An 11,121-nucleotide genomic window follows, 5' to 3' on the forward strand; every position below is an offset into this window, starting at 1 on the left:
TGGGCTCATTTGTGGTAGTTTTATGGTTTACGAAGTGTACAACCTTTTTTTTTTTTTTGACATACACAAAGCGTACTCAAGGCTGCAAGAAATGTGGAAGAAACAACGACAAGGGCTTGCTTCCTTTGAATTCATCCCTCTTTGCAACTCTGAATTTGGGGTTCTTTTGTGATTTTGATCGTCTACTATTTGATTTAATTATGAAAGATTATTTATTAATATATTGAGTTTAAAGAAAAAGAAAGGAAGTGTGGGTTATTTGCAGCTGTAAAGTAGCAAGGAAGAGGTGATTAGTTGGGCATGGGATTCGAGGTTATTAAATATTGAGGGCAATGTTTGAAGTGATGTCTGATGAGTTTTAAGGTTTTATTATATCTGCATATTTGCCTTTGGGTAATAATAATATGTAGGTTTTGGCTTCATTTCGTATAGATTGGAAATATGCAGAAGGTTAGGCAAATGATGTCCTTGTCTCAATGCAGGCAGTTGGGCATATTAGTTTGGCCCATGAGGCCCGTGTTCCCTTCCCTGCCACCGATATTTGTAGAGCATTTTTCTTTTCATGCCATTCTGCTTATTTCCGTTTTCAGAGTATGAACTACACCGGATCCATAAGTCAATTCGATTGAACTAAAAATTGACCAAAAGATCAATCCATAAAAATAATCTTAAACCAATTAAATCAAAAATCAATATGAATAGATTGACGACTAAAAAACCTTATTGAACTGACAGTTAGAATCAAATTCTTCTAATTTTTTTAATCAAACTGATTAAATCATTAAACCAAACAAGATCAACCGATGAACCAATAATTTGATTGATTTAACCACCAATCCAATTTAAAAAAAAAAAACATTGATTGTAACATTTTGGAAAACCTCCCATTAGGATTTATGCAAAGCTCTATCTTTCCGTAGTTGTTTCTTGGGAGTTCATATTACACTCATTATTATCTTTCTATTACATTGAAGAAAAAGAAAATGTGATCATTATGGTACATTCAAGACATGGGTCAAAAATAAAATTATGCTGAACTCCTTATAAACCAAATGAAGATTTAATATAAAACGCCTTCATGTAAATGTTACTTTTTAAATAGAAAAATTGTTAATGTCCGATTTAAATAGATGATGCGGCCGAATCTAAAAAACAGTCGACCAAAGTCCATTTTCAAACATAACCCAGAATCCGATAAGGCATTGGCTTCAGTAGGAGACGACGGATGTTCAACTCTGCTCATCTCTCTATTACACTATCCACCAATAAATGCCAAATCCACTGCTACACCAAGAAGCATCACATATTTTTCACATCACCCAATAATTCTTTTTACTTCTCTCCATAAATTTATCTATTAACCAACTTCAGGTCTAGTCTTGGGCACAATTACTATTTCATTCATCCCAACTCAAAAAGTAACAAGTTAGAAAAAAGTTTTGAGAAAAAAGCAAAAAAGGAATAAATGAATACACAGAATAAACTGGCAAGTAGTATTAATTCTACAGTTATACAATTTAAAAAAAAAAAAAAAAGGACCGTAACTTGTCATTCTGCACTACTGATCCAATTAACAAGCTAGCAAAACCTTACAACCCCATGTCAGAATCTCATTCCTATCATGAAACTATATTTACATTTCCTGTAATTAGATATAAAATAACGGAGAAAAATCTTTTTGTACTTATAGCATGTATATTCTATATCTTTATACTAGCTCACGTCAATTCAAACTGGCAACACTCTAGTATGAGAACTTTATAAAAACATCTGACCTGTTAGGTTATTTGATATTTGCTCTGCACTTCCATTTAAACATCGTATACAGGTAAGCGTTCTTCAATGGAGACCCGACAGATAGGGCATTTTCTACACTTCTCGCAGCAGGTACTGCAATGCAAAGGAACTGATGAGCTTAATATAGAATAATAAAATAATATCTGATTAAGAGAGAAAAGGATTTTCATTTGGATACATCTTTAAATGCAATCACATCAAAAGGACCTTATACCTGCAAAGAATACGATGCCTACAGGGGAGCAAAACCACACTTATCTCTCTCTCAAAGCAAACCCTACATAACACTTTTTCCTGGACATTACATAAAAAACACGCATGTCAGCAACAAGAATATATCTCAATCCACCTTCATTAGGCTCGTAATGCAGGGTTTAACAATTAATTATTTGACCCAATAAAGCTGCAGTGGTAAAGTTGAAAATTACATTTTGAAGCCTCTCAAACTCCTGCTGACTATATTTGGTGATTTCTGATTGCTCACCAAGAGCTGCCTGAAGCCTCCAAACCTGAGATAAAAGGAACCGTATAAATTATATTTACATGCAGAAACAGTAATTAAAAAATCTTGGAATTGCCAGTATATGGCACTGAGACAGTGCCAAACATAAAACCATAGCACCACATTAAAGAGGAGAAAAAACATGTAAGAAATGTGGTACAAACTAGAAAATAAAAGAAAAGAGATACAGTAACCAAGTCAAAAACAGAAAGGAACGTTAGGAGAACCATCATCACCTCCTCAGCTAGATCCTTTTTAGGCATTTTCTTAACTATCTCAGGTGGATAGCCAGAGAAGGTGTTATACCTGCATGGAGCAGTCAAATAAAAAAGTTAGGAAATAAGGTAGCGAGAGAGTGTTAAGAATAATCTGATGGCCTGACTGCCAAGAGTAAGCTCAAGGAAGTAATCAGAATACACAATCAGTTAAAAATGGAAAAAAAACAAATAACATCAATGAACATCAGCAATAGAAATCTTGTCACATCATGAAATTACATCATCCAAACGGCTCTCTTTACAATCTTTTCTTGAACTTTAGTTTCTTTAAACCATAAGCCTCTTTTGCAACCTCCACAGCCCGAAGTTTAAAAAAATAACATGAAGTAAAGCAAATAAAACTCAAATGAAAAGTTACCAGTGTCATCTTGGATTCCTCCCTCAATCAAGGTGCAAAACAAACTCAAACCAGAACCACCCGAAAAAGGAAGATCAAAACAAAAACAGAATACCAAAATCCATTATTTGAAGGCAGTTGAGTGCATTTCAGTTTTTATTCATACAGTTCAACTATGTCAAAAGGACCAAAGGCTTTGAGTGGACTTCACCTATTGACTTGAATCTTCTTTCCTTGTTTGAACACCAAAAATCTTAGGTCTTCTGTGCGTCATATTTATGTTTAATGATACTTATATTCTTTGACATAAAAAACAGTTCATAGCAATACAATCAAACTTCATAAAAAGGTACTCATTTTTTTCCTTAATTACTACCATAGTCTAATCAATTTCACCTTCTTAAATATTAGGCAACATAATCACATTTTTTTGACACAGCCAGACACACACCACTCATGTGAAGTGAACAAAAAGCAAGCAACAAGAAGAATCATATACAAGTAGTAGATGGATAGATTGCATCTATACAAAGTAGAAGAAGCTAAAATCATACGTACCCGGAGGCCCCATCATGATAAAGGCGTGCCTGATCCTCTCTACTTCCTTCATCAATTGACCACCAACCTAATAACCTGATTTTCGAGATAGACAGAGTATCAGTTGTCATTCATAAACTGCACAATCCAGCCCTATCTACAAACAAAATGGTCAATACCTAGAACCATGGTGCAAGAATCCCAAGCAATCATGAGCTCGGGACGAGAATCTGAAGTACAACCCTGTGCCAGCCCCACTCCGTAGTAAAAGTACAATTCTCTCTATTAATATTGAGGCAGCAAACAACACACCAACCCCTTGCAATAGGAAAAGAGGAGAGAACAAAACTGGAAGTGGTATATCTCTAGCACCAGGAGGTGTTCCCTGAAATTTGAAACAATCATATATTGCTGACAACACACCTCAATGCGAGCCAAGACCACCAGTAATATGCATACCTCTAAATGCATGCAGAGGAGGACTTGGAAACCTATTATTGGAATTTTCATGAGGTGACCACCAATATCTTGCAGGCCACACATTGTATCCTGCTGCTGGTCTTCCTCAGGAGCAACTACTAAGCCACTGTTCCAGTCAAGGTATCTAATAGTTGCAGTAGATGGACCAGCTTCTATTGCTGGGGAATTTCTATGAATTACAGGATTGGACCACTTTGTACACACAAGAAAAGCAAAGCACTCGGCAATACTGCATGAAAAAATGAATTAGCATCTATCAGATTTTTCTAGTCACTCAACTCAAACGGACTATCATAGTGGTAATTCCAGGAAACACAAAAAACAAATCAACAACATTAAAAGCAACAAAGCTGTACCCAAAATTTATGAACAAGTCCCACCAGCCAAGAGCACCTACATCACCTGCATTTTTTGTAGAGGAAAACAATAATCACAAATGTTAACCAAAAACTGAAGTTAGATGTATCAATTTATTGCTTCAAAAGTGCAGTGAAATCAAACTGCAAGTTAGCATACAATCTTAAGATGGTCATTAACAGGAAAAGATTTAAAAGTAAAAACTGAAGCACCAATGCAATTATATTTATCAAATTTTGGTGCTCAAGAAGTGATGCACATTCTGAGTTGCAATTCTAGGATCGGTATGCTGGGAAGAACATTCTATATGGAAGTTTGACTATACCGTTTTATTGATATGATACAAAGCCAATAACCCATGCCTACTCTACCTTACTATGATATTCAGGGACGATGATGTGATAAGGACATTCCTATAAATGGTTGCTATATTCATTACTACAGTAAATACTGCCAATTAAAGACCTTTATGATACCAAAATCATTATTCCTTAATCTGCTTATGAACAAATAGACAGCTAGTCATTTTAAGTGCCAAGTAACACTAACTCAGCAAAAGAGACATCAAAAACTTTGATAATAACAATGATGGACTGAATGACTCCTAAGGTGACAATACAGCAAACCAGCTCTTGATGAAGGTACCAAAATTAACAGCTTCTGGAACTGAAAATCTGATATGGACGATTTTACTGCAATAGGAATTTTAGTTTTATTTATTTATTATATCAGGTTTTATTAAGAGTTTCAGTTTTACTTAATTTCTCTATTATTTAGGTTTTTATTTCCTTCATAAACTAAGTTAGGAATTCTATTAAGACTCTTTCCTTTGTTATTAATAGTCTATAAAAGGCTGCCAATATGAAATAAAGAGATAAGCAATTATTCTATAAAAAAGAAATGTTATTTTGAGAGGAGTTCAGTCAAGGAGGAATCTGCCTTTTGAGTAACCATAAGTCGAAGCAAGAATTCTTTCTCGTCTAGACCTGTGACTAGATCCTACGCCAAGACACATATCTAAATCACACTAATGATCTCCAGTACTAAAAATCAAAATGTCTTACAGGGTTGTGATTTTCATTTGGTCTCAAGCAAGAATCCTCTATTAATCTACAAAAGGAGTAAAAATTCAAGCTTCTGAGAACTCAAAAGGACTAAAATGTTCTTTATTTATTTATTTTATAGGAAGCTAAAACCACAGTTCACTCTGGTTTATAGTCATGAGCCACATACAAATTCACCAATCCATAGACCTTCAAAGTACCAGAAATTGGTACCAACTACCATGTACCACTTTGTCTATATAAGAGTGATATGTCTTCGTGGAATGATAAAGATTATTGGATCAAGAACTACAATATAAAGCCTATGTAGAGAAGAAGAATATGCCTACTTTGCAACTGCTCAAATTATATTATAGTTAGTTGAGTAAAGAAATTACCACATAACTTCAGAAGGGTGAAGACTGTAGCAGCAACAAAGAAGACCATTGAAATTGCAACCCAAAAGTGCTGAAAATTGAAATAAGAGCTAATTAACAGTGAATTCTATAAAAACTGACAGGCTTACTTCCCAATAAAAGTAAATATTTTATTACAAGAACCAGTTTCTCAAAGGCTAGAACACCGAAAACATTCCTATACCTTCTCAAATAAACACTTACCTTCTATTGCACCGAATTGAGCTATTAATATTATTTTTGTTAAATTACCCTTTTTTTTTTTGCATGAAAAGCACTAAAAACTGTTGGAAGAATAAGGGATTAATTCAAAAATATGGTACTTTATGAGCTTAACTAGAAACAGAGAGTAATTTAAGGGATTGATTGGACAAAGTACTTTAAGAGCTTAATCGAATACAATATATGATAAGGGCTTACGTAGGATATTTAGAAAAGAACAAGGGCCCTTTTTAGCATTTCTCAAAATGCTCAAGATGCTTTAACTCTTTCTATTTCAAAATAACATAGAATCTCCACACATCAAAGGAAAAATATGTCTTAATTCTTTCTTTGTCAATATGAGAAAAACAATAACAGCAAAGGCACTAAAGTATTGCAAGCTCCAATCTTTTACTAGTTCATATACTCATGAGGAGCCTTCTATTTTTTTTTTTAGTAGTTTGCAAGATAAATTAATTAATAAATAACAATGTTATCCATTTTCCTCCATGTAAAAGCTTAAATCTAAATATCATGGATAGATTGAAACTTGAAAGTGCTTAAGGTCTAGAAGAACAAATACGCAAAATCAAATATTTGAAGAAAATCATCAATTTTTGAATTTTATATTCTCTTAGGTTAATGTCTAAAAGAAAACCATGAAAGACAGGACCATCAAATTGCCAAGTTCAGTAGAACTTACAGGTAGAGTCTCCCATATTGCTTCATCACTAATGCTTTCATCATCCCCTGGCATCAGAGCTCTACACATTCTGAAGAAGAAAATGAAAACAATAATTATGATAAGTGCTTAAAACCTGCAGAGTATAGAATTACTAGGAAAGGATGTAAAAAAACCAGCTCAAAATTTCAATAATTTAGCAGAAGCTTATTTATCCTAATGCACATTTCTAGCAAGCAGTGGTAAAGTAAGAAGCTTCACAAAGAGAAGAAAAGCAAATCTGACATATATCTGAGGCACATACCTAAGACTCACATGCTACATAGCACTTGTTACCAAAAAGGAAATAATAATAATAATAATAATAACTAGCTAAATCCATTTATTCTGAAGTCATGATGCCACAGAAACTTATGGTTGCCTAGCTTTACATTTTCTTTGAAATATAATGCATTCATTCTACCAGGGAGTGCACAAACAATTCAGTTAAGCAGGCTTCAACCCTAATCTTCAGAACATATTAAACTTTTAGGTCCTTAAATAAAAGTAAAACCCGACACAAAATGGCGAAAGCTGAGATGCCTAGAATAAACAGTGAATAGATTGGTTAACCTTCTTCCTTATATGACTCTCAGGGAAATTATTAACCATTTGCCAATTACTCTAGTTTCAGGCTTGGCTATCATAATCTCTACCTAACTAACAAGATAAAGTTCACCAGATGCTACTTATGAACAAATATTTTTTTTTTCTATCTATCACAAATTTATATACTGCAATCTATAATGCGAATTTCTGAAGTTTACTTTATAAGTCACCCTCTTGGCCAAGTTCTTTTAATTTTAGAAGCTACAGACAGTTGAGCTAGCTCAACAGTTTGTTTTCTTTACCGTGAAAAGTTTGCATTAGAAATCACCATCCTGCCTAAGGCCTTTTGCCAACACTACTGATCATCTGAGCTAATGCAATTAAGAGGAAGGGAATGACAGAGCATTCTAATGGCCCACTTATTCCATGATTATAGTATCCAACAAGGTACAGGTGAATATGGATATTTGTCTATGTCTTATAAGATGAGAATGCTATCCTTTCTCAAACTTCTATATCTGTTGGTCATCACTGAATAAAATAAAATAGTATGATAATACAATAAAAACTTGGATGTCTTTATTTCCTTACATGCACTCAAGTTTTAAAATAAACAAGTCTAATAACATGGAAAATGCCATTAAGCATTGTTTCTTGATGAGTGGGTGAAGCCACATATGGGCTGAATACTAAATGCCCAAATCAACTCTTGATAAGGGCAGACAAAAATCCAAAATTTCAAAATGGTGAACACGATCTGCTACATATCCACAGACAGAGAACACCATCTAACCCCTGAATCAATTTATCAGAACCTATATCGTTCCACAGAAACAACAAAACGCATAAGGAAGATTTAAAAAGCAATATTGTCCGATTAAGTAATTATCAAAAATATGTATGATTATGTAAAGTAAATGATTTTAACAGGCAATGAATGAAAGTTTAATGTAAGTTTTTAACTTTAAGATACCTGAAATTGTCAATTAGAATAATTATTTCAAACACCAATAGTGGAAGGAAGACGACCTTCAAGCTTACAGCAGGAAATCCATAAACTGTGACAAAAAAATAATTAAAAAATGTTCATGAACATGCCCATAAAAGAAATAATGTAAGCACTAAAATGGTTTACTGCTATGTCACTCAAACTCAGGTGTGAGTGCAGATATGTGTCCTGGACATGTGTATTCAACTTTTTTCTAACTTTTATCATGTATTAGGAGGGTCCTTAGAGGGCCATACCCCCATATTCATATCTAGATATATGTCAGACACGGGTGTTAGACACAAGTGCTTCAAGAAAATTGAAGAACTGGAACAACAGAGGTTCTGTTTTACTTCAACTATGACTAAGAATTTAAAATTAGAAATAATGATAATAAAAATAACCTCAGAGATGAAAAAATTTAAACGAAATGACACAAAAACAATGAAAAGAAAGTTGGTTCTATACCATTTACACTCTCAAGATATATACAGAGAAGCAGCTCAAAAGCAATTAGTAGTGGTACTGCTACAATGGCATGACATGGTGCCCACTGTCCAAGCAAAAAAAGGAAAATAATTATGGTCATAAAACTGATTATGAATTTGAAACATTCACAACCAGAAGAAACCAGATAGAATTTATGTTTTCGATAGTCAATGCGTAATTCAAGTAAAATGTCATAGTAACAGACAGACATACTTGGCGATTATGGGGAACTGAAGGGGCAGGTAAGGAAAACCGTCCACGTGCAACAACTCCATGAAACATCCAAAGCGGGAAAAATATTGTCCTGCAATTGAATGTCTCTAAATAAAGCTACTAAACCCCAAAATCAATGAAAGGATTCGATGCTAATCGACAAAATTTCATAATCACAGGCTCAGAGGCATGTCATATTTATTTGCATTTAAATTGAAAACTACAGCATACAGATCCGCATATTCAAGAAACCTGTGTTCCCCTCTCCTCAGAACAACCACACTAGAAGAAAATGCATCAATTTTATTCATAAAATATTTAGCTCTTTGCTCTTTAAGAACATTGGTCACTGTGAATAGATCCAAAAGATCAAAAGACGAAAGAAAAGAAAGAAAAATAGAGATAACTTTAAGCATTCTGCTGAAAACCCAGATTTATAGCAGATCATGGCAACCCTCCACATTTCAGGTTTCATTTGAGGAGATAGCCATCATGTACAATTACCTTAACATGAGTACCCTAAAACGGTTTTAAGCAACTTTTCTGATATTTGTCTTCCAAGTTTTTTATTGCTTTGATTTCAACATGAACCCTTGATTCCTTTTAACATCTTTGGATTACATTAAAGATTTGGCATACAATTTATCTCGAATAACATAACAATATTGATTGCTTCACGTTTTATCTTATTGCAAAATCATTACTTTATCAAAACTATATCACAAACCCGCCAATTTGAAGACACCAAAAAGAGAATCATGTTTGACGACAAGCCTTCCCTATTTTCTACGAAACTGCTACAAAAAACAAACTAAACAAGCAAAAACATTTTTCCCTCCTGAAAATATAAAATTAAAAACAGACAAAAAAGATTAAGGCTTTCTTCAGCAACAGCAAGCGTTGGTAATTAATCATTTAAACTTGTATTAATCCCCGCATAACCAAAATTTTAAAAACAACAGTAATAAAACAGTGTTTGTAACTTACAAGGAGGACCTTTGTTTATAAACAACAGCAAGCAAAATCAAATTGAAAGGAAATAGAGAGAACTGACCACCAAGAGTAAGAAACAAGATGATCTAGCTTAAGAAGAAGCAGAAGCGTGAAACAAAAAAGCAAGCTATGGGCTGCCAAAGCCTGAGCTGACTTCAAAACTCTTCTCCAACTCATAATCATCTTCTTCTTCTTTTTCTTATTCTTCTTCTTCTTCTTCTACAAAAAGCAATTACTTTTTTTAGAAGAAGAGCCCTAGTTTTTACTTTTGGGGGGGGGACTTCTGTAGTGGAAAACGTAAAAAGGAAATAAATTCTTTTGGAGATTTTAGTGAGCGCCAATAATCCCATTCTTATGTACATTCATTTCTTTATTCAATTCACCCCGATGATTAATGAGTACAAAACAAAACGCATTTACTCTCTAAATTATCTCTCCCTCTATCTCTCTCTCTCTCTCTCTCTCATTTATTTTTGAAAGAAAAAAAAAAAACCTTCGCTTTCACGCCAATGCCTTACTTTTTCATTTTCTATTTTTTTAGTCTTTTATTACTTCACTAAGCTCTCCAGCTGGATTTTGCTCCATTTTTTAAAAAATATTCAATATTTTAGTGCCAACCACTAGTATTGCTTTTTTTTCATCTTGTATTACTATTTTGCCCCTCTACAATACTATAATCCTTTGCAGATTCTTTCTTATTGATTTGCCTATTTTGCCCCTCTATAATGCGCCTTTTTTTTTTAATTATTTACAACTTCAACACAACTTCTTTCATCATCTCGATAATTAATAATACAGTTAATGTCCTTAAACTATGATGATTATTTTGAATTTGTTTCTAAATTTTAAAACATTCTAATTATATATTTAAATCATCGATATTATATCAAGTAAGTCTTTCTATTATTGAAATTTTATGTAAAATAATTTAAAAATGAAAATTTTAATAAAAATGAATATTAACATATGTAATAATTAAATTAACGTTTTTAGTAATAAAAAAATATTATTGATATAATAATGATAATTCAAAGATGTAATTAAAATATTTTAAAATTTAAAGATTAATTTAAAATGAGGATCATAGTTTAGGAATATTTGATGTAATTAACTCTTAATAATAATGTAATATTATTTATTTTATAATCCTTTGTAAATTATTCATTAGTGACTTGTCTATTTTGCCGTTTTATGACGCAACTTTAGCATAGTCCGTCTGT

The 11,121-nt window shown here is 33.0% G+C and overlaps 1 protein-coding gene across 1 annotated transcript; it reads right to left on the bottom strand.

Moving 5' to 3' along the window:
- Positions 1–1,470: 1,470 nt before the first annotated feature.
- LOC107888754 (uncharacterized) lies at positions 1,471–10,372 on the bottom strand. The gene is made up of 14 exons (XM_016812945.2): positions 9,963–10,372; positions 8,909–8,999; positions 8,675–8,759; positions 8,192–8,276; positions 6,652–6,721; positions 5,730–5,799; positions 4,288–4,333; positions 3,911–4,160; positions 3,631–3,836; positions 3,473–3,547; positions 2,536–2,605; positions 2,226–2,306; positions 2,012–2,091; positions 1,471–1,890 (listed from the first exon to the last, which is right to left on the bottom strand). The coding sequence occupies exons 1-14, from the start codon at positions 10,082–10,084 to the stop codon at positions 1,812–1,814; spliced, it is 1,410 nt and encodes a 469-aa protein (XP_016668434.1). The 5' UTR covers positions 10,085–10,372; the 3' UTR covers positions 1,471–1,811.
- Positions 10,373–11,121: the final 749 nt, after the last annotated feature.

Source organism: Gossypium hirsutum, chromosome A09 (assembly GCF_007990345.1).
Source record: "Gossypium hirsutum isolate 1008001.06 chromosome A09, Gossypium_hirsutum_v2.1, whole genome shotgun sequence".
Taxonomy (NCBI): domain Eukaryota; kingdom Viridiplantae; phylum Streptophyta; class Magnoliopsida; order Malvales; family Malvaceae; genus Gossypium; species Gossypium hirsutum.

Excerpts from the sequence above, each read along its gene's own strand:
- LOC107888754 (XM_016812945.2), bottom strand. The coding sequence starts at position 10,084 with ATGATTATGAGTTGGAGAAGAGTTTTGAAGTCAGCTCAGGCTTTGGCA. Across the intron at positions 5,800-6,651 it reads CAATATGGGAGACTCTACCT|CACTTTTGGGTTGCAATTTC; the intron begins GTAAGTTCTACT and ends TTCAATTTTCAG. Across the intron at positions 3,548-3,630 it reads TTCTTGCACCATGGTTCTAG|GTTATTAGGTTGGTGGTCAA; the intron begins GTATTGACCATT and ends CTCGAAAATCAG.